This window comes from Suncus etruscus, chromosome 16 (genome assembly GCF_024139225.1).
Source record: "Suncus etruscus isolate mSunEtr1 chromosome 16, mSunEtr1.pri.cur, whole genome shotgun sequence".
Taxonomy (NCBI): domain Eukaryota; kingdom Metazoa; phylum Chordata; class Mammalia; order Eulipotyphla; family Soricidae; genus Suncus; species Suncus etruscus.
The window spans coordinates 21,701,021-21,723,892 of record NC_064863.1 but is presented as its reverse complement, the minus strand read 5'-3'; the positions used below and the strand labels follow the sequence as shown (position 1 = coordinate 21,723,892).

The 22,872-nt window shown below is 45.2% G+C and overlaps 1 protein-coding gene across 1 annotated transcript in view; it reads left to right on the top strand.

Annotated features, from left to right (window-relative positions):
• Positions 1–22,872, top strand: part of SEL1L3 (SEL1L family member 3) — a 126,467-nt gene that overhangs the window by 11,569 nt on the left and 92,026 nt on the right. The window contains 5 exon segments of the mRNA XM_049790005.1: positions 1,015–1,585; positions 17,703–17,829; positions 19,639–19,760; positions 20,097–20,212; positions 22,785–22,843. Coding sequence (XP_049645962.1) covers positions 1,015–1,585; positions 17,703–17,829; positions 19,639–19,760; positions 20,097–20,212; positions 22,785–22,843 — 995 coding nt within the window.

The following is a 22,872-nucleotide window of genomic DNA, read 5'->3' as shown; positions in this document are numbered from 1 at the left end:
GCTTCAATTTGCCTTTCCTTTGCCACGACTAAGAAGTAATTTACCAGTGAACTGTGTCATTTGCTCACTTTTCTTGCTTGTCAGCACGGTTTCTAATGGGCTTTCGGTGCTTCATTTATATCCTTATTCACTTACTTTGGAGGGCCTCCCAAGCAGTATTCAAAACATTGTCTGGATATTCCTGACCCGACTTTGCAAATTTCTCCTGTAAGCCGGGCCCACAAGGAGAGGGCTCCAGCTCCAAATTAAAAACACAAAATCTGCCCGGTTGAAAATCCTTCTTGGTCCATGCAGCACTCTGGGTGGGGAAGCAGCAGCTAAAAATCCCTCCTCACCTGCCTGCAACTCCTTCCTGCCTCCTGGTCTTGGCGCAAGAGAGGGCTAGGGAGGCATTCGCTCTGGGATGCCTTGTAAGCACGTCTCATGCCTTTTGATTCAGGCTACCTCTGACCTCCCCCAACCCCATTTGAAGTCCAGATAATGTGCAAGTGCTTGATGCTGTCTTGGTTCTTGGTGGTACTGAGGCAGGTCTGCTCTTCTGGAGGTGTGATGAGCCAGCTCCTCCCTTTGAAAACCAATTCCGGAATGATTGCCACGTTCTGTTGTGAAAGTCACATTCTGATCAGCAGATGCTGCTAAGTCTGGGCAGAGAGTTTAATGGGGTTTTATCATCGTTCGTGTCTGCTGCGAGTGTTGCTTTCCTGCTAATTGTGTGGTCGTGATCTGGACGTCTTGTACATTTGTGACTTTATGGAGAGGGAATGTGTGTGCATGTGTGTGTGTGTGTGTGTGTGTGTGTGTGTGTGTGTGCGTGTGTGTGTGTATTGTTGGATATGAACTATGAACCCAGGGCCAAAAACATGTGAGGCATGCACCACTCCACTGAGTCACATCCTTGGCCCTCGTACCTTGATGTGTCTTTTCTTTTTAAATCCCAGAAAAATAATGACTCATAGATCTAATCTGATGCTTTCTGAAACCTTCTCCGTTTTCTGTGTACTGCTTGCTTTTCAGAATATTGCCCCATCTCTGGGCAGGCAGACGTCCCTGACCACGTCGGTGATACCCCAAGCCGAGCAGAGTCTGACTTACAAAGACTTTATCTCTTTCACCGTCTTTGAAAGCAACGTGTGCAATGTCTCCGAAGTGTCAGTGGAGTATTTATGCTCGCAGCCTTGTGTTGTCAACTTGGAAGCCGTGGTGTCCTCAGAGTTCCGGAGCAGCATTCCAGTGTACAAAAAGCGGTGGAAGAACGAGAAACACCTTCACACCAGCCGGACCCAAGTGGTGCGTGTCAAGTTTCCAAGCATCATGGTTTACAGGGACGATTATTTCATCCGACACTCCATCTCTGTGTCTGCTGTGGTCCTGAGAGCCTGGATTACTCACCAATCCAATGCAGGTGACCTGGATGTCAGATCCGAGGAAAATGTGCTCCACGCTGTGGCCAAAAACTACACTTTGCTCAAATCTGTCCCACCTTTCGAACGCCCTTTCAAAGACCATCAAGTGTGCCTTGAATGGAACATGGATTATATCTGGAACCTTCGGGCAAATCAGATTCCCCAGTGCCCCCTTGAAAACGGTAGGTCCCTTGCCCCATGAAGAGAAGCTCATTCCCATTTATTTGTTTATGATAATATAAAAGCTGGTGTCCTTCCTGGCAAGTCTCAGCTAATCAGGCCAGAGGTTCCATGCAAAGTCCTGAAGATGTGGTGATGCTTGGCCCCAAATGGCCGGGGATCACTCTGGTCACCCTCATGATTCTTAGAGGACTGAGATTGCACTCAGTGATGTTTGAGGAACCTTGGAGGTAATGAGACTCATCCAAGGCAGGTTTCTTTACCCCAGGACTATCTTTCTGGCTCTCTGATCCACCTGCCATTTCTTCAGAGCATCTGTGTCCTGAAAAATGGCAGGAGACAATTTTTGTCCTAGTGAGGGGAATGGCGGGGACCAAGGAGAAACAAGGAAGCCTTGTTTTAGAGGGTTTGAGACAAAAGGGGTGAAAAGTAGAACTGGAAGAGTAGCGTGGATAGGGACAAAGGATTAGGGCTAGAGAAACCTAGACCAGCTTCTGACTTTTTCCATTCTTGGCCCTCAATAGCACCTCCAGTGTCAGTTATATTCTTTGGGGAGAAATGGTGCTGGGGTTCGGGGCCTCACACATACTGCGTTCTTTTACTAAGCCATGTCCTTAGCTCAAGTGCTAGTTATTTTGAAATGGGTGCTTGTTCTTGGAGAAAATGAGAAGCAGCACACACACACACACACACACACACACACACACACACACACACACACAACACATTCACCTATTTACCCAGCCTCACTCCCTGCTCTGTTGATTTTGGTTTGGTTTGGTTTTATTTTGTTATTTTGAGAACCACACTCCACTCCCTGCTCTGTTGATTTTGGTTTAGTTTGGTTTTATTTTGTTATTTTGAGAACCACACTCCGGTGTGTTCCAGCATTAGTCCTGGATCCGAGTTCAGGGATCACCCCTGGTTCTGCTCAGTGCTCATTTCTAGCAACACTAAGGAGACCATATGGGGTATTGGGGATGGAACCTGACTTGATTAGGTGTGTGCGAAGCTAGTGCCTGCCCTACTCTGTTCTTTTCTGCCCTGGTAACTGTGGAATTCTCTGAGCTCAGTTTTCTTCTTCATAAAACGGGGATAATTACTACCCAGGCCTCAGAGCAGTCTTGTGAGAATGAAATGAGATGCAGTTTGCTCAGCGACATAATTAGCGCTCGGGACAATAGCAGCATGTTGAGTTTGAACTGCTTCGTGTCTCAAATGCCCAAATGGCCACAGCCTCCAAGGGTCTAACACAAGATGCTCCTGTACCCCTTGTGTATGAGTGTATATATATATGTGTGTGTGTGTGTGTGTGTGTGTGTGTGTGTGTGTGTGTGTGTGTGTATACACACATATATACAAGGGGCATATATATATGTGTATATATGTATATATATACACATATATACTTTGGGGCTACAGATTTCTGGCTGTACCCACTTTGAAGGGCTTTGATATTTTCTTGGCTTGAAGAGTGCCATTCACCATGGATTTGTAGCCCACTCTTCCTATTAGAGGCTGGGAGTGTGTCCATGGAGAGGTCACACGAGCTCTGGTCATAAGCTCTTACTGCAAATGCTCATTCCTGGTACCCCTTCATTTCCCACTCAGCCAGGACTTCTTGGGACCAGGGTCCTGGAGCCAGCATATATAGTACATTTCTCTGAGATTGAGGTACCCTAAAGCTGGAGAACTCGAGGGTGGGGGCACAGAGTTGGCGATGTCTGGTGTGACTGTTACAGGACCCCTGGGTAAGCCTGACAACTCTCTAAGGGAACCACACTGGGCCAGGTAACTTGAGAACATAGTGAAAACCATGACTAGGGCTATTTCCTCAGACCACCCTTAAACTATCTAGAATAGAATGGAAACTTGCAGTGGGGCCAGAGATCACTAGTACTAGTTTCAAGTAAGCAGAGTCATAGGCAGTTGGGGAGGTGGTGGGTCCATCTGCCTGTCTCCTAAAGATGACAATGTCTGGAACTTCAGCACCATGTCAGGACCAGAACTCTTTTTTTTTTTTTTTTTTGGGTCACACGCAGCAGCGCTCAGGGATTACTCCTGACTCTACGCTCAGAAATTGCTCCTGGCAGGCTCAAGGGACCATATGGGATGCCGGGATTAGAACCACCATCCTTCTGCATGCAAGGCAAACTCCCTACCGCTGTGCTATCTCTCCAGCCCCAAGGGAGCAGAACTCTTATTTAACCTCACACTGCTCATGGCACATAGACCTAACCAGAGTCATCCCTTCTTCTAGGTCCTCCCTGATACTTTAATTCTGTGCATAGACAATTCTGTGTTTTCCTTATTCCATAGTCGTGTGTGTGTGTGTGTGTGTGTGTGTGTGTGTGCGCGCGCATATGCATGTGGGTCTCTCAGTACTCAGGGGATCTGGGGACCTTTTCCTGGCTATACTTAGCCACTGGGCCAGTCTGTTCTATGCTCGTGCCTCTGGAGATGCTGGGAATGGGCATGAGGTGCCAGGGTCCAAACTTGGGTCCTTGAGAATGTTAGGCCATGCCCTGAACCCTGTGCTATTTCCCCATCTTCTATGTGCTACTTTAAAAACAGAAAACTAGAAGGTGGCAAGTTTCTCTTCCCCACCCCCTCATTCCCGCTCTCTCCTTCCCTCATGTATGTATGTACTGGGGAGGGGGTAGGGTAGGCCATTAGATGTTTGAAATTGTCAGGCTGCCTGCATTTTGGTGATCAACGTGCCTCCCGCTTGCAGGCAGTGCCCCATGCTAGCATCTGTCTGGGGTGCCTTGTGCAGGGAGGCCTCATTTGTGGAGGAGAAGTGGGCCTGGGGTGCAACATACAGCCACAGCTTGGCTTTGCTTCCGATTTTGTCAGGCCTTAATGATTCCATTTCATGTTTGGCAAATCACATATTTCTCACTGAAGAATGGCTGAATTGCAAGCTGCAAGTTTTCCAATGAAGTCCTTTACAAACTGCCGGGGTTCCCAAGTGCGCCTGAACAGAACACCCTGAAAATGTTGAGCTGCCTTTTCTTTCTTTTGCTATTTCTTCCCAAGTCTCAGGGTTCAGGAATAGCACTGTGAATTTTTTCTTCCCACCTTCTTTAGACCATGTCTTTAGGGGTAAGAAGATTTCTAACAAAAGCCTTACAGCAGAGGAAAAATCCTTTCAGAGCACCAAAAATGGGACGAGAGAGCTCCATGGAGCCTCAAAATCAGCTCTTTGCAAGGTGAATTTGTTCACTAGAAAGGGGAGAAACTTTTCCACTACTTCCTTTTATTATCATTATTGTTATTGTTGTTATTGTTATTTTGGATTTTAGGCTACGCCCTGCAGTGCTCATGGGATAGATAGATACTCCTGGCTTTGCACACAGGAATCACTCCTGGAGGTTCTCAGGGGAACCATATGGGATGCCAAGGATTGAACCTGGGTGGGCTATATGCCAGGCAAACATCCTCCCCACTGTGCTATTGCTTCAGCCCCCACTCCCTCCTTTTAAAAGACAATTGGAGGGGTTGAAGAGAAGTCTAAGGGATAGGGTGCTTTCCTAGCTTTGATCTCCAGCACCACCAGGAATGATTCCTAAGCACAGAGCCAGGAATAAGCTCTGAACACTGCCAGGTGTGACCCCCAAATTAATTAAAAATAAATAATGACCAGTGGAAGAACCAAAAAGGTGGTAAAGCATGGGTGCCTTGCACTTGGCTGACCTGGGTTCATTCCCCAGACTCTCATATGGTCCCTTAAGCCATATCAGGAGTGATCTCTGAGTGCAAGAGCCAGGAATAAGTGCTGAGAACCACCAACTAGCTGTACCACCCCTGTCCCCAGCACCCCAAGACAAATGGAAAAAGCACCTGCTGTAGCCATTTGCTGAGTGAGCTTGGCCTTGGTTATTGACTTGGCATTGGGATGGAAGGGACTAGGCCATTGGCTTTTCTTAGCAGGGGCTTCCTGATTTTGCTGTAGGTGAACACGAGCGGAGTCAGGAAAACACACTAGCATCTGGGAGCAGCAGGGTTACTTTCTTGGGTAGTCCCAAGAGGCTACTGCATGTAGCCTGCATGGTGTTGGGCAAGCTGGAATTCCATGCCAAGTGCCTGTGCTACTCCCAATATTCTCGGCATCCCATATGGTCCCCTGAGCCTGCCAGGAGCGATTTCTGAGCATAGAGCCAGGAGTAACCCCTGAGCGCTGCCGGGTGTGACCCAAAAACTCCCAATATTCTGTGTCTGAAAGAAAGCAAACCCCCCCCCCCCACACACACACACACTTGCTTGCATTTTCTTTGCATTTACGGAAGAGAGGCTGAGTTTCTGTGCACCAACTTTGTGCCCCTGAAGGGAAGTTCCACAGTCCTGGCCATGACCCTTGACACATCCTTCATCCCTTGTCCCCCTCTGCTGGATCTGGAGGTGCAGTCAACCCTCCCCGCTGCTGCTGCTGAGTAAATCCAGAAATTGGCAGCCTTTCAGGGCACTGTGTGCTTACACCCAGCCATGTGGCTTTTGGATGCCCTAATGCACTCCAGGGCTGTGCCCATCCGTGGCTTAACTCATCCATTTCCTAGGGTGTTGTGGCTCTCTAATCACATGTGCATGATTCATACAAAACAAAGAAATGAAACTAAGGGCTCCTAGATGCCCTCACTGGCGCAGCTTCCTGAGGAAGGTCAACAAGTGCCATGGGTGGATACCACCTCCAGACTCTTAACACAGCTGTCATCCTGGGCCAGGCCACCTCAGCCCCATCTGGACTCATCTTTGGGCCTCATTGCCCATAGTTCCACCCACAGAGTCCTTCCATATCGGCCCCTGTAGGCCACTCTTCCTATGGTCAACTACACCCCTTTGTGTTCAGTGACTTCCTTCCCTGTTCCCTAGCTAGCCTCAATGCCTGCCCCTGGCCTCCCTGGGCTCAACAGTTCCGCCCCATTTCACCGCCCTGCTTGCTCTTGCTCTTCCAAAATAAGACAAGTTTATTATTTACAGCTGGGACCTTAGAGAAGCCCCGACTTTCTTCTGAGTGGATCCTCCACTTTACCTTGGGCTGCTTGCCTTGTTTCCACCTCCCCATGAAGACATAATCAGAGGCTCCCTATTCCCTCTTATCTAGGAGCTGACCCTCCTCACTGCCTTACCCTAGCCAAGGTCAGCCAAGGTTATCCACCTGGGATTCGCTTCCAGCCTTATCACCACCGGACATGGCAATTAACTTTATCTAATTGCCTATTTGCCCATGGGGTGTCTCTATACTATAAAGCCAGCTACAGTGGGGTTGCTTGGTTCCGACCTTGCAGTCCTATTTGTCCTTTGAAGGGGAAATGCTTCTAGGCAGGGGGCGAAGTCTTATTTAGCTCTGATGCTCCTTGAGGCCAGCACCCTGTGTCAGCACTCTTGGAGAGGGAATGGTGCAGTGTGTTCCTCGCCTTCCTGGGGCAGAGGGCACCGGGTAACTTCCCACCAAGATATCACTGCACTTATGGCCCTGGTTTGAGTTTCCACTTGTGCCCATATGGGGCCTCCTTGCCCCTTTCCTTCCCTCTAGTTTTCATTCTGGGTCTTCCCACTGTCTGTGCTAAAGCAGTTCAAGTCACTTATGGAAAAGCTATGGTCCCTTGTTTATAGCTTACTGGCAAAATGATACTCACATTCTAATAAATTACCAGCTCACACATCCACCTCTTCCAACCACACCCTGAAGCTTCCTTGGTTTTCTTTTTGATTCTTTCAGACTCCTGTGTTCAAATGAACCCTTAGGACCCAGTGTAGCTCAGGGAACAGAGCAAGTGTCTTGCATGTGTGAGTCCTGGTTCTGTTCTCAGCTTGGTTATCATGGTCATTCAGAAACTAATAACAAGACCCCAATATAGAGAATCAAAAAGGAAATAAATGAACTTTAAATTATTTTTTTTTATTGAATCACCATAGGATGCAGAGTTAAAATGTTGTTCATGGTCACCAGTGCACATTTCTCACCACCAATGTCCCCCTCCCCTGCCTCTATGATACTATGGTCGACACTTCTCTCTCTCTCTCTCTCTCTCTCTCTCTCTCTCTCTCCCTCCTCTCTCTCTCTCTCCCCCTTTTTCTCTCTTTCTCCTCTCTCTCTTTTCCCTCCTTAACAATCTGCAATACTGGTCCTGAAAAGGTAGCATGCATATTACCCTATTTTCCTTTAGCACCCAGTTCATGTCCAGAGTGATCATTTCCAATGATCTCTTTTCTCTGTCCTAACTGCACTTGTCGCCTTTCATTTCTATTGTCTTGGGTATTTTTTTCTCATACTATGTTTTATTGTTTTGTTTTTTTTGGGGGGGCCATACCCAGCAGTGCTCAGGGATTACTCCTGGCTCTGTGCTTAGAAATTGTTCTTGGCAGGCTTGGGGGTCCATATGGGGTGCTGGAGATTGAACCTGGGTCTGTCCCGGGTTGGCTGTATACAAGGCAAATGCCCTACCATTGTACTATTGCTCTGGCCGCTATTTGTTGTTGGGTTTTTTTCTGCAATTGTGTGCCATCATTCTGGCTATCCCTCTCCCTCTGACTCATTTCACTCAGCATAATACTCTCCATATCCATCCATGTATAAGCAAACTTCATGATTTCCTTTTTCCTATTCCATGGTGTAGATATACCATAGCTTCTTTATTCACTCATCTGTTCTTGGATACTTGGGTTGTTTCCAGATTCTGGCTACTGTGAATAGTGCTGCAATGAACCTAGGAGTGTAGAAACCTTTTCTGCATTGTTGAATCCTCCCTTTTGACTTCCCCCAGCCCTGTTTGTGCATCTCCACCCCCACCCCCTTGCTAGGTATATCACATTCAATTTAACTAAATAAAGACCCACAGAGTACTTACACTACACTAACATTGCTTTTTTTTGTTTCTGAGAGCACTTCCAGTAGTGCTGGAGGGAGCTACTAGCCTCTTGATCTATGTTTCTACCAGTATACACAGATTTCTCTTCTGGAGGTGAAAGATGCCCTGTGTCCAGGTGGTTGTATGACAGCTACCAATAGAAACTGCATCTTTACTGAGCATGCACCATGGACCAGGCACTGTGTTGTGCTGTGGGGTGTGTGTGTGTGTGTGTGTGTATGTATGTGGGTGTGTGTGTTTGGGGAAATGTTGGGGCCACACCCAGCAGTGCTCAGAGATTATTCCTGGCTCTGCACTCAGGAATCGCATCTAATAGTGTTCAGGGAAACAGATGGAATACTAGGGATCAAACCCGGGTTCAGCTGCTTGCAAGCAAATGCCCTCCACACTGTACTATCACTCTGGCCTTGTGCTAAGTGTTTTAATGGCAGTAATTTTACCTGCCTGATTAGCTTTTGTCAAACAGAATTCAGAAGTTGAGTCATTTGGCTGAAGACACGCAGCTATTGAAGATAGAACTGGGATTTGAAGGTAGGTATTTAGGCTCCTGGATGCCACGTGGCATCTTTAGGTATCCAGCAAGGATGAAGCCAGGAGTCAGTCATTAACTGAGTTGCCACACAGAGGATATTTGCTGAGGGAGGTGCTTTTTGTACGGAAACCTGATAGCTGAACAGCTTTTTTCTAGGCAGAAAAGGAACATCCAGGGGAAGGACAGCTGGGCTCAGGAAAAGCATGAATCCCAGAACATAGGGGAAAAAATACAGTCTGGGATGGTGGATGAGACCAGGACAATTGGGTTTATCTCTTGGGCCAACAAGGTGTGGTCAGCACTCTGCAGACTGAAGTGGCCTTGAGTCTAAGGTCTGAGTCTTCCCACAAGTGTCCGTCCCAGCTTGGGAATGGGCTGGAGAGGATGAACCCTGGAGTAATCAGACTCAAGGGTGAAGTAGCCAATTCAGGAAATAAAACGGAAAGGCAGTCTGGGCTTCAGGGAAAGGTTTTTTTTTTTAATTTGATGTACGCAGCCTTTCACTTTATTCAGGAAGGTGGGGTTCTCACCAGCTGTTTTCAGCTAACCTGGCTGGAGTTATAATGAAGAACCTGAGGAGGGGATGCTGCAGGGTGCTGGAAGCAGATGGGGGCACATAGGGGCCCTGTAGGGTCACACCCTGTTGTCTTCATGAGCCTTGGTGATGCCCCAAGGGAGGGACTTTGGGACCATTTGGGGTGCTCAGGACTGAACCCAGGTTGACTGCACCCTTCCTGCTGTTGTACTTACTATTCCTTCTGTCCTGGAAAGTTTTCAGTGCTGTGCCAAGGGGTACTAAGCTACAGACCCCCCTGCCCCGCACCCACCCCACCTCCCAGTTCCTCATCAACATTTCCTGCATCTTTCTTCTTCAGTCAAAAGCTAGGAGACCAGCTTGGCTGCTTCCTTCGTTTCCACTCTTACCTTGTCACAAAAATGCATTCTTGTCTTCAAATGTAGTACATTGGAAGCATGATTTCTTCTGTTCACGTCTCACTACTGCAGAGCGGTTGAACCCTTGGTCAGATGTGTAGCCAGGCGTTACCTGTCTCTCTCTGCCAATCCAGCAGTTAGTTGGTGCAGTGGGACTATTCTAGCCCAGGACAAAAATGTGTTTTGGAAAATTAAAAGAACAATATATTTGGGGGACCAGAGAGATAGTATAGCAGGTAGGGTATTTGCCTTGCAAGTGCTGACCCGGGTTCCGTTTCCGGCATCCCATATGAACCCCGGAGCAGCTCCAGGAGTTATTCCTGAGCACAAAGCCAGAAACCTCTGAGTACTGCTGGATGTGGCTCAAAAACCAAAAAACTACAACAAAAAAGGACCAACAGAACCAACAACATACTTGACATGGACTGAGTTTATCTTTTCCTTCTCTTTGGTTATTGTTGTGATCATGGCCCTGGCTCATTGCTCACATGCTTGGGTGCCAGGCTTGCTGGGGGGGTTGCATAGATTGTGGTGGCACCAGGGATCAAACATACTTGGCCTGTGGAAGGGTTCCAGGTACCAAACTGACAGCCCACTCCTGAGCCACTTCCTGGGCCCCTCTGTGACACAGAAAGGGAAAAAAAGAGAGGCATGATGCCTTTCCCTGCAAATGAATCATGCTCGTCTAGATTTTGCTCTAATAACCCTAATGAGTGCCTGGCATGCATGGCCCTGTCCAGTCATCGGCACCCTAATTCCATGCTCACAGTTTCAGTTCCTCCTTGCAGTTTTCCCATGGATGACTGCTTTTGTTCTTTCTCTCTTTGCAGAGGGTTGGCCAAGGCTCTGGAGCTTGTGTCTGCTTCTCAGCCGGGCTGCCTGCCTCTCAGATATGCTCACACAGCCCTCACCTGGGTTCTTCTGGGCAGCTGGATTTTTCCCTACAGTGTGGATTCATCTCTCTTTCTGCAATGTTTTCGGTCTCTCTTGGTCTCTCTTTGAAGTACATGAAGTTAAGGTCTGGCACAGAACAGGCTGCTTCATCTTGCCTGTGTGCAGCTGCTCAGAGACGGCGTTGCCTCTTTCAGCCTAATATATATATTATTTCATAGACTTAGTTTAAAAAATCATGCTAAAGGGTGCCGGGGAAGTGATAGGTGCCACACACCCATCTAATATTCCCTGCCTAGAGGCAAACATGGGCACAGTAGTAACTTAAGCCTCCTGCTAGAAATGTTCTCTGTACTGCTCAAGAACAAAGAAAAGACTTTTTCTATGAACAAGGCAGACTTTTATTTATTTATTTATTTTGGTTTGGGGGCCATACCTGGTGATGCTCAAGATTCCCTTGAACACCTGGAGGCATTCAGGAGCCATATGAAATGCTGGGGATCAAATTTCAGTTGGTTGACTTTGTACAAGATAAGCTCCCTACCTACTGTACTATCTTTCTAGCCCCAAAGCACTGACATTTTTTTTTTCCAATTTTGGGCCACTTCCTGTGCTGATGCTCAATGATTATTCTTAGAGATGCTGAGGGGAACATATGGAATGCCAGGGATCAAACTCCAGTGTGTTGGTTTCTTGCAAGGCAAGTACCCAACCCGCTATTCTATCTCCAGCCTCAAGGCAGACACTTTTGCTCATCAGCCTCTGCTGCCAGACATCACTCTTCTTAATGGCTGCTATGCATATACTTGGCCTCCGCCCCTCCTTCTCCCCAAGGCTATTCCCAGCTTTCACTGCCAGCCAGGATATGGAGCTCAGCGTACTTATGCAGGGATCCTTCTGCACAAGCACCATGTATTTGGAGGTCAATAAGTGGCTGGATATATTTTCTTCAGAGTCCTACTATGGAGTATGGCCCAGGCTGCATCAGTAACCTCCTTGGATGCCTTGTATGTGTCCCTCGTGTGTGTAGAGATTTTTGTTTTCAAGATTTGTCATTAAAGGAACACAATCTGGTTCCCATTGTCTTTTCGAAGGCCTCATGTTTGGAAGGGTTAAATTCAGCATACTCTGGGATTGCTTCTTTAGTTCAGACCTTCTCTACTTCCATACTTTCCATTTCTTCCTCAAGCTAAGTGTCCTGGCTATTCATTGGATCCAGATTTACTTCTCTGTGGATAGGCGGAAGGGGCCCTACTGTGTCCTTGAGGTGTGTTGGAGACACATCCTACCCGAGTTCTTGGTTTTGTTGTACTTGTTGTTGTGGATCATGCCCAGCAGTTGTTTAGGGCTTACTTCCTCTCCACTCCTAGTGGTTCTGGGAATAGAACCACTGGTTGGGCTGCATGCAAAGTAAGCACCCTAACCACTGTATTATTTCTTTGATCTCCACCTAGGACTTTGGGGGTAATGATACTTTCCATTTCCATTGATGATGGGATTTGATCATCCTTGGAACCAGAAGAACTATGGGGCTCTGCATCCTCACCATAGATACCCAAATCTGGAATAATATTCACAGCACTAATTCAGGAAGATCAAGGGACCCAGTCTGGTTCTTTGGACACAATCTAAAGCCAGGTGGTGCATAAGGTTCCTGATGAGTTGAGTCCTCACCTCACCCTCATCCCCGCTCATAGAAGGAGGAGTTGGAAAGGTGAGGTCTGTTAGTAATGTGAGGAAGTTAGCAATGTGCAGGTCACCAGTATGGACCTGTTTTGCTGTCCTTATTGCTAGCACAGCTCACAGGTCAGGCCAGCTGAACAGCAGCCCTTAATCTCTGGCAGGATTCATGAGATGGGCTGTGGTTTTGTACAAAGTCCATTGAGAACTAGGGAGATAGGGCAAAGGCTATAGGGTGTGTGCTTTGCAAGCAAGAGGCCTGGGTTTGAGCCACAAAATTGCATGTGTCTCCAAGCATTCCTGGATATCACCCCCATGTACTGAGTGAGGAGTAGCCCCTAAAAAAGCTATGTGAGGTCAAATCAAAGGAAAAAAATATTTAGGGCTAGAGTGATAATACAGCAGGTGAGGGTGTTTATATTGCAAGTAGACAAACTGAAATAAATCCCTGGCCCCCTATAATGTCTCTCAAGCAGTATCAGAAGTGATCCCTGAGTATAGAGCCAGGAGTAGCCCCTGAACATCACCAGGTGTGGTCCAAACCATACCTCCTCAAAAAAAAAAAAAAAAGTTTTTCATAGTTGGAGACCAGGTTTGAATTTTTTCCAGACCTCTTACATAATCTTCAGAAAGATTGGATGCTTTTCTTGTCTCTGGATAAGAGTTTATATATCATTTATCTCAAGCTCTTTTTTGCTTTAAAATCCGAGGACATCAAATAACCACATGGTCCAAAAGGTGGGATGCTACCCAGAATTGTCTACCTGGCAAGTACTGTTGAGGCTTTCATGTGGCCTTTCTTCCACCTAATGTCCAACCCTCTGGCTTTGGGAGAGACTTTGAAAGGAGGAAGGCTATTCTTTGGGTTGGGCCGTTTGAAGCATAATCCTGAATTGTGGAAAGTGGCAGATGGAAGAGAGATAGGTTCAAATCGTGATTTGACCATATCTTGATTCTTGCATTCACTCACTCACTCACTCACTCACTCACTCACTCACTCACTCACTCACTCACTCACAATTAATGGAGCCTTTATCAAGTGTTGTGCATTGTTCTTGGTTCTGGGAATGAAATAATCAATGAAGTAAAGTGTTTGCAACTCAGGAACTTACAAGCTAGAGGAAATGTGTGAACTATTTAACCTCTTTGAACCTTCATTTTCCTACCTGTAAAATTCTTTTATTATTTAAGGGAGTCTTCCCAGAAGAACTTGGTTCTACCAGGGCTATATATACCCAATAGTGCTCAGAAGGCTCAGTGGCAGGGATAAAACCTAGAACCCTGTGCATGCCAGGTATGTACTTCAGCCCTCTGAGCTATTTCTCTGTCCTCCTTCCTAGAAGAGAATTTTTATTGTGTTGTTTTAACTTTATTTTGGTGGGGGGGGCACATCTGGCAGTGCTTAGTGATGCTATTTCCTGTTTAGTGCTCAAGGGTTATTCCTGGTGGTGCTCAGGGTACCATGTGATGCGAGGGATTGAAACTGGGGCTGAAGTGGTGGTGCAGTGGTAGGGCATTTGCCTTGCAAGCAGCTGACCTAGGACTGATGTGGTTTGATCCCTCAGTGTCCCATAAGATCCCCCAAGCCAGGAGCAATTTCTGAGCACAGAGCAGGAGGGCCCCCTCCCCCCGAAAAAAAAAACCAAAACAAAACAAAAAAGAAACTGAGTCTCATGCACACAAAGTATGTACTCAGCTCATTGTACCATCTCTCTCGCTCTTCTACCTGTGAGACCTTTAATAGGGACTGTTGTGACCCCCCCTTGCTTCTGCCTGTGACAGGCAGCTCCAATCACTGAGGACTATCCAAGCAGCCACAGTTACTAGAAATTAGCTGGTGTGTTACACTGACCTCAATATCAAAAGAACTTTCCTGCCCAAATTTTATTCGTTTTATTTCTAATTAAATGGGAAGACTGTTCGGCTGAATGAAAATGACAGTCAAAATCCAAATCCTTGAACAACTGAAGCTTGGGATTTCACAAGGAAACCACCATCACTTTGGTCTGGTGAGATGCAAAAGGTGTGTGCTTTTGCAAAAGGATGTTAGATCTCTGGGTCTTAGAATTTTCCTTCCTCCATAGTCTTTGGCTGCAAGTCTTGCTCTTCAACCCGATTGCTTTACTTTGATCTCCCATAAGAGAGAGACTCATCAGCATTCACTTTTAACTTTTTTCCCTTTAAAGATCTCCTTTATGAGGCCATCTCTTGCTGGAGTCAGGTTGGGCAGCTTCAAATTCTGCTCATTTTGATAAAGGCTTGAGCTACACACTAGATAACTCAGCAGCAATCATTAGTGCAAGGCCTCTTGGGGGCTAATCTGACTATCTGGTCTCCTCTGTTCTATTACCACTTAGAACCCAGCCAAGGATGGTTGAAATCAACCTCATGGTGACTTTTCCCCTGGATTCCAAGGACACCCTTTCCTTGTTCCCGTGACTCAGCCTGCTCCCTGCCCCCACAACATACCAAATGCTTGAATTGCAGTGGAAAGAAGTTTGAGGTATTGCTGTTGGAACTGATCCTTCCTTCTGGGTTTCCAAAGGCATCTCTGCCTATCACAAAGCAGGTGGATGGGTGAGCATTAGGGGAAAGATGACCTATTTAATTCTACCAGAATCACATGTCCCTGCTTAGAGTAGGGGGAACCCATTCTTTCACTGAAAATCGGGATTTGGGGTGTTGATTATACCAGGCCGGTACTCTAATTTATGTCAATATTGGCATTGGGTAAATTGTTAAGAAGTTAACTCTCTTCCCTCTATGAGAAACTCTTTTCTTCTCTTCCATTCCCTTTCCTTTCTTTGCTTTCATTTTATTTCATTTTCTTTTCTTTTCCCTTTGTTTCTTTTCTTTGTTCTTCCCTTCCCTTCCTTTTCCTTCTCTCTCTTTCTTTCTCACAAACACACACAAGATAAGTGATCTATTTCTGAGCTCCATCCCCATTCTCCAAGCAAATGATTTCTTATCATGATTTTTTTTTAATTTAGTCAGCGTGAAATTACAAAGTCATTCATGATTGGGTTCAAGCATAAAATGTTTCAACACCAAGCCCTTCACCAGTATCTCCTTTCCTCCAACAATGTTATCATGGAAGTTTAAACCAGAAATTATTTTAGGAACCAGAGAAAAAGAGAGGTCAATGGAATCATGTGTAGGCTTTGCATGCTGAATACCTAGGTTCCATACCCAGTACCTTATGGTCCCTCAAGTATTACTGGATGACCCTGCCCCTACACTGAGCTGGAAGTAACTCCTAAGCACTGCTGGGGAAACCCTAAACTAAAAACAATACAACACAACATTATTTTAAGAAAGACAAATGATCTTTTCTTAGGTTGCATTTTGTGAGTTAATTTTTTCCTTTGGAGCAGGAATGACAGAGGACAGGGGGCAATATAAAAAAATTTTATTTTTGTTTGTTTCTGGGCCACACTCAATGAAGCATAGGACTTATTCCTGGCTCTGCTTTCAGAATTTTCTTCTGTCAGGACTCTGAGGACCAAATAAAGTGCTGGGGATAGAACCTGAGTCAGCCTTGTGCAAGTCAAGTGCCTTACCTCTTTACTGTTGTTGCTCTGCCCCGAAATAAATATTTCTTAACCTTGCTTCAAGTAGTTGGTATTTTTTTTTTTTTTTGGATTTTGGATTTTGGTTTTTGGGCCACAGCCAGTGATACTCAGGGGTTACTTACTCTTGGCTCTGCACTCAGAAATTGCTCCTGGCTTGGGAGACCATATGGGATGCCAGGGATGGAACCTCTGTTGGTCCTAGGTTAACACGTGCAAGGCAGATACTCTACTGCTTGCGCCATTGCTCAGGCCCCAAGTAGTTGGTATTAAATAGAGAAAAAACAACACAGTTCTCCTCTATTGTGGATACCCGTCTTTCCCAGAGCCACAGAATTCTTCCTCCTTTGCAAACTAAAGTGGAAGATTCCCTTCCCTGCCTGTAAACCCTGCACAGGAAAATGCCCTGTGGATGGTGGAGAATCTATTAAAAAAAGAGCAACTAGGCTTTGCAGTGTAGTTTGGCAGTTTGAGTGTCTGCTGTGGACATGTGAGGCCCCAGGTTTGAACCCCAGCATCACAAAAACAATGAAAATCCCCAAACCGAAACAGTGCATTGTGAAAGAGTCTGGATTCTGAAACTAAACTATTAGAGCTGGAATTCCAGATGTCTCCCTTACTTTCTAACCTTTTCTGCATCTCAGTTTTTGCACCCGTTAAACAGGAGTATTAATGGATCAAAGAACCTGGAGGCTCCATTATGAAATGAAGTGAGAGTATTCTTGTAATATGCTTCATATGTTGGTATCTCCAAAGTGTGGAACACAAATATTATTTAGGTAGTGTGATTCTGTTTTTTCCATCAGTATATTGGGCTAATGGTGAAATTAGGGCTATTGATGAAAAATTATCTTTACTATAGTATACATTTTACATTCATATACTATTTATATATCATATATGCTTATATAAAGGTTCTATTTTATTTTTTGGTTTTTAGGCCACATCCGGTGACGTTCAAGCTTTACTCCTGGCTTGCATTCAGAAATTGCTCCTGGCTTAGGGGACCGCATGGGATGCTGGGGGATCAAACAGTAGTCCATCCTAGGCTAGCGCGGGCAAGGCCTTACCACTTGCACCACTGCTCCGACTCCAAAGGTTCCATTTTTTAATTTGTATGTAATTTTTACAGCCATGAGGATCATCATGACCATGACTGGAGTGGTAGCTCTTACATTATGATACAAGTTCAAAATATTCCCCCTTTGGCCCAGAAAGATAATACTGTGGGAAAGCTATTTGGCTTATTCACAGCTCACTCTGGTTCTGAAATTCCCAGTACCTTATGCAGTCTCCCAAGAACTGCGAGGAGTGATCCCTGAGCATGCTGCTAGGTGTGGTCTCCAAACCAAACCAAAACAGGACAAAATCCTTTGAAGGATGGTGAGGGTACTTGGGTAGGTGGTGGAGGGATGCTAACACCGGTGGTGGGTTTGAGTTAGAACATAAAATTTCTTAAAACTTTGTTAACAACAGCTTTGACACCGGCATCTATTCAGGCTTCAATCAGTGTGTGTTCCCTTATGCAGACATTTTCATGGAGACATTTGATTGCTATTGGCCAGAGGGCTCCAGGGAGATTGTGCTTTTTGGAAAACCTGCTTTTCTAGAGATAATTGAAAGGCAACTCTCTTGCTGTTTGCAGATGTGGTTCCCCTCCTGGGCTTTTTTTATGCCTCCAGTGGAGAAAACACAGGCATTGTGAAGAAGTTCTTAAAATTTCAGAACCGAGAGTTGGAAGCTACTCGAAGCCAGAGGATCGATTACCCCATGTAAGAAGGGGTTGGTGGGTGCAGTGGGATGTGACAGGGAGGGAGCTGGGGCAGGGGCCATTGGTTTCCTGGTGTAAAAATAAGTTGGGGGGGGGATGAGGATGGGACCTCTTTTTATCTGGGTCCCCACTGAGAAAGCTATAGAGCATCTGGTAGGGAGACATCATAACCTTTGTCATTTGACTTTGGAGAAATGTTGAGGATCTTTACAGTTTAAATGGATTTTGTGGCAAGAAAACCTTGTCTTGTTCTTGAAATATTCTGGGTTTGCTGTAATCCTCAATGTGCCCGAGACTTTCTAGGTCAGTGCCAGAAACCATGTTGGGCAGGGAAGTCAAGTGTACAACTGGCCACCTTGCAAAGTTTCAGGCGCTGCTAGCTACAAGGCAGCTCAGATTGCAGCCGGCGCCTTTTCCATCTTGGAAGATTAGATGAGCAGCTTGAAATCTCCTAACTTCAGATTTCCTCCATTGATTTCCATGAAAACCCAGACACACACACACACACACACACACACACACACACACACACACACACACACTTTTTTTCCCTTCTGCTGAACTAAGGATGCTGCAAATAGTTCCTGTTTCACCTCCAACCGGATGGATTTAGCAGAGTGATTTAATTCTTCCCATGCTGCTGGCTGTAGAAAGATCTTGAGTCACTTTACTGAGCGTATGTTCTTGCTAAGCTTCCTTGTAATAACTTATCTTCATGAGCTTGCTCAGCTGGGTGGGTCAGGAGGGAGCTGTGTGGCTCCATCTGTTTGCATATCTTACCACTGATTTGGAGGCCAGATGACAAAGCCCAGAATATTCTAAAAAGGACTTTGGATGGATTCCTCCCACTGGCCCACCAGAATTTGAAGCTACTGTTGCTTTTAAACTAATCTGGGGATTGGTTACTGAGCAAATGGAGAGATCTTCCTTGCACTGGTTTTGACCTGGGTTCATATTTCACAGGCACAAATGCAATGGCTCCCAGATGGTTCTCTTTGAACTGTGGGTCATTTGGGCAATGTGGGGCATCAAACCACTGTTGAGCAAATATTTGTTGAATGATGATGGTCCACATTGACTAAATCGGTCCTAGTTAAATTGCTACTGCTCTTTTAGTCTCACTCACAAATCACAGATGTGCAGTGTTGTGTGTGTGTGTGTGTGTGTGTGTGTGTGTGTGTGTGTGTGTGTGTTATTAACCAAAATAGCTCAGTCCAGAAATGGAACAGTTAGATTAGTGGTTTCATTTTGGCCAGCCCGAACTGAGATACTGAACACCCTAATGTGCACATTAACAGCTTGTATTTGTCTCAGTTAGCATACTGCCATGGCATTTACAGACGATGACATTTTTCTGCCTCCTTAGGGCTTTTATCTTTGAAAGAAACAAAATTGCTCAAAGAGCCCTAATTATGTTTTTTCTTTTAATCATCAAAATTAGAATAGCTCCTTATCAAATCACCTCTTATTAAAACCCTGCTTTTTAATTCTATGTCTGGCTTTATAAGCTTTAATCAGGAATTCAAATGGCAGGCGTGAGAGAGTCTGAAAGAGATACAGGAACGGTCTTAGGTGCAAAGTAGAATGTCTGCTGGTTTGATACAATGGTGCTTCACTACTGTCTTTCACAGTTTCTATAACCACCTCCTTTGTCTCAAAAAATCAAGCTTTGCAAACTGATCTCCCATGATGAACACGAAGGCAAATTCAGCCCTTCATTGGGAAGAAAGCAATTTACTTGGCCATTGTTAACTCTAATTACCTGTACTTGGATGATATCAATCTGCAGAATTTCTTCTCACTCTTCCAGGTTTACGGTTTCATTGTGGCTTTATTTACTCCATTATTGCAAGGCCAATCTCTGTGGGATTCTGTACTTTGTTGATTCCAGTGAGATGTACGGGACACCTTCTGTGTTTCTCACTGAAGAGGGTAAGTAGGAAATAGTTTTAAAATGTGATTGCCATAGATTTTTACTCTATGGGAAGAGATATCTGTCTAGAAGAGACTGTCAGCTGGCGGTTCAGAGAGAGTGATGGTTTCCAAATATGAGGTTGAAGTGAAAAAAAATTTTTTTCCAGGAAGCTTCAAACAGATGTCTTATTTGCAAGGGAAGGCATGTAGGCCTTTTTAAGGGGGGTTGAAAGGAAGAAGAAAAGTGATCTAGTCTAAATCGCCTCTTAGGGCAATTGTCGAATAAACCGTCTAGCCACTCATTTACTCTGAAAGATTTTGTGCCATTTCCATAAACTGTAATTTTCCTTTTAGGTCACTTGCATATTCAAATGCATCTTGTCAAAGGAGAGGATCTTGCAGTCAAGACCAAATTCATGGTACCCTTGAAGGATTGGTTTCGACTCGATATCTCTTTTACTGGAGGCCAGGTATCTATCTGCACCCTGTCCCAGGGAATCCTAATCTCAGACTTGCATGAAACAGAAGCAGCAGTTTGACCTAGAGTCAGGCAGAGAAAAGCGGGCCCATGCACTTTTTCACATCTAATGGTGTGTAGGTAAAAGCCCAAATCCTAAGAATCCCATTGGAGTTGCTAACTTTTAAAGTTATTCTTGAGATCATCTTAGGAAAGTGAAGAATAGAGCCGGCTCCGCTGATACAATCATCGGAGCAATTCAATCTTTTTCCTCGAGCAAGCAAGCAAGGCTTCGTGGAGATTAGCATTAAAACAGCATTGGCGATGCTTGTATGTTATTAAGAGAGCTACAGCCCACCCCTCTCCTCTCAGGAAATGTATTGGTTCCTTCAGTCTATAAAGGGTTTGCTGTGTCTGGCCCTGGAAACAATTGCTTCTGTTTGGCCTTAAACAGACAAATAATAACCAACTGACTCGAGTGATGGTTCTGGTGGGGATGGAGCAGCCGTCCCCCACTTTGTTCTATAAAACACTGTACATACTGTTTTAAGCTCTCGTAATGCCCATTTTATGGGTTCTGGCAAATCTGTTGTTGTAATTGAAGACAATTTCATTTCTCTGTAGACAAGATGCCAAAACCTGCCACTTCCCTCTGGTTACTTTATCCTCTCAACAGCTTTGCTCATTGATTTCGTGATATTTTTTTTCTCATAACAAAACTGCAAAGTCTGTTTTGTTTGACTTGTGGACTAGAGGATGCTCAGGCTTCCCAGGGTGATTAGGTTTAGCCTGTTTCCTGTTTCTGCAGAGAAAAGAAATCAGGTCAGCCTGGGTGGCTTCCAGAGAGAGCTCTCTTAGATGTGATCTGGTAGCTTTCAGGGCATATGTTTGAGTCCCTAAAAGGTTGAGGCAAAACAGTCTCACAACACAGCCTGGAATTTCTTAGTCCCCTGAGGGTCAACGGGGCTTTCAGCCTGGCCACATCTGTCATCGGAGACAGTCAGCCCTGACCTGTGTATCGCTTAGCCATGAGACCTCACACAAGTACCTCAAAGATCTTAGTTTGCACCTGCTGTATGCACCATGTCCAAGGAGACTATTTCTGGAAGTCACACGAAGCAGGTGAAGGCATGTCAGAAGGTGTTGTATTGGCAAGTGACTCATATTGACTCAGAGATGGGAGTGTATACAAATCTAGCATTGCAAGAATGGGGTAGAGTTCCCCAAAAAGGGGGGGCTCTCACAGCAGTAGGGTATTTGTCTAGCATGCAGCCAACCCAAAACTGACCCCTGTTTGAATCACAATATCCCATATGGTTCCCTGAGCCTGCCAGGAGCGACTTCTGAGCACAGACCCAGGACTAACCCCTGTGACCCAAAACAACAATAACAAAAAGGTTGGGGGGGGGGGTTCTCTTTCAGATGGTTCCCACAGGGGGAAACATTGAAAGGAATAGACAGAGGAGAAGGCATCTGAGCACATCCAGGAGAGTTAATAGTTTGACCAACTGAGTAGAAATGTGCAGGCACTAGAGAAGAAAAGAGAAAGAGGAAGAAGGCTGGAAGCCTGGAGTGTAGAGAGTTTGGCTATCAGGCTTTGGGTTTTCAACTTGTCTGACAGTAGGATAGCGTGACACAGTCTGGCAAAGAGCAATAGATCAAAGTAGGTCTTTGTCAGAGGAAGTGGCCAGTGAAAGAAGCAGCCGCAGAATTAGCAAGACCTGATGGGATCTGGAGGACAAATAAGTGTTTTAAAGTAAACTTGGCGTTCATTACTTTCTTCTATACCGGTCTCTCTACTATATGTAGGTTCCCAAATAGTACTCCTTTTCCTACAGAGAATGAATCTCTGTGATGCTCATGATTTTGGTTAAATGGGCAAGTAAGTAAATTTATGTGAAGCAAACATGGTTGTCTGTCCAGAGATATAGTTGATTGAAATGATTGTCTTCTCTGAGCCAACATGCTGTATATGGTGGGACTGGATTGTCTTCTAACAGATGCAGTATTGTGGCCAGGTCTTTAAAAATCTCATTTGATCTGCACATTTCTTAAATTTTTGCTTAGTACTAGGCTGATGGGAATAAACAAGGTACCTAGAGTTCAGAACATAGAACGCAAGAGACAGCAAACATTCTTCAAGACCAAACATGGTCGCCAGTGATAGGAGTGTGAATTTTCTCCTATTTTTAGAAAACAGTCAAGAACTTTCAGCTCCAATCATTTCCACCCCTCACCTTTAGAGAAAATATCCATTTTGGACCCTCCAGATTTCCACAGTCTTCCTATGCAATACACATCTCAATACAAATACAGTAAAGGGAACTTTGAAATTCGAAGGAATCTACAATCTACCCAGGGAAATGCACTGTGGAGAGCTTTGGACTACCTCAAGTCATTTGCAGAGATTGCATTTCTTAAAGTCTTTAAATGTACATAGGACTAATAAACTGTGCATTTTCTCCCAGAAACTCATCAGGCAAAAGATTATGCCCCAATTTTAGTGAGCAATTTGTACCCAGGACTGTATTTGTGATGTGGAATGTGCAGATATCACTGATCTTTGTATCTCTCTCCCAACATAGATAGTAATAAGTACCAGCATTGGACAGGATTTGAGAAGCTACCAGAATCAAACCATTAGGTAAGTACAAATTAGTTTTTGAGGCGAGG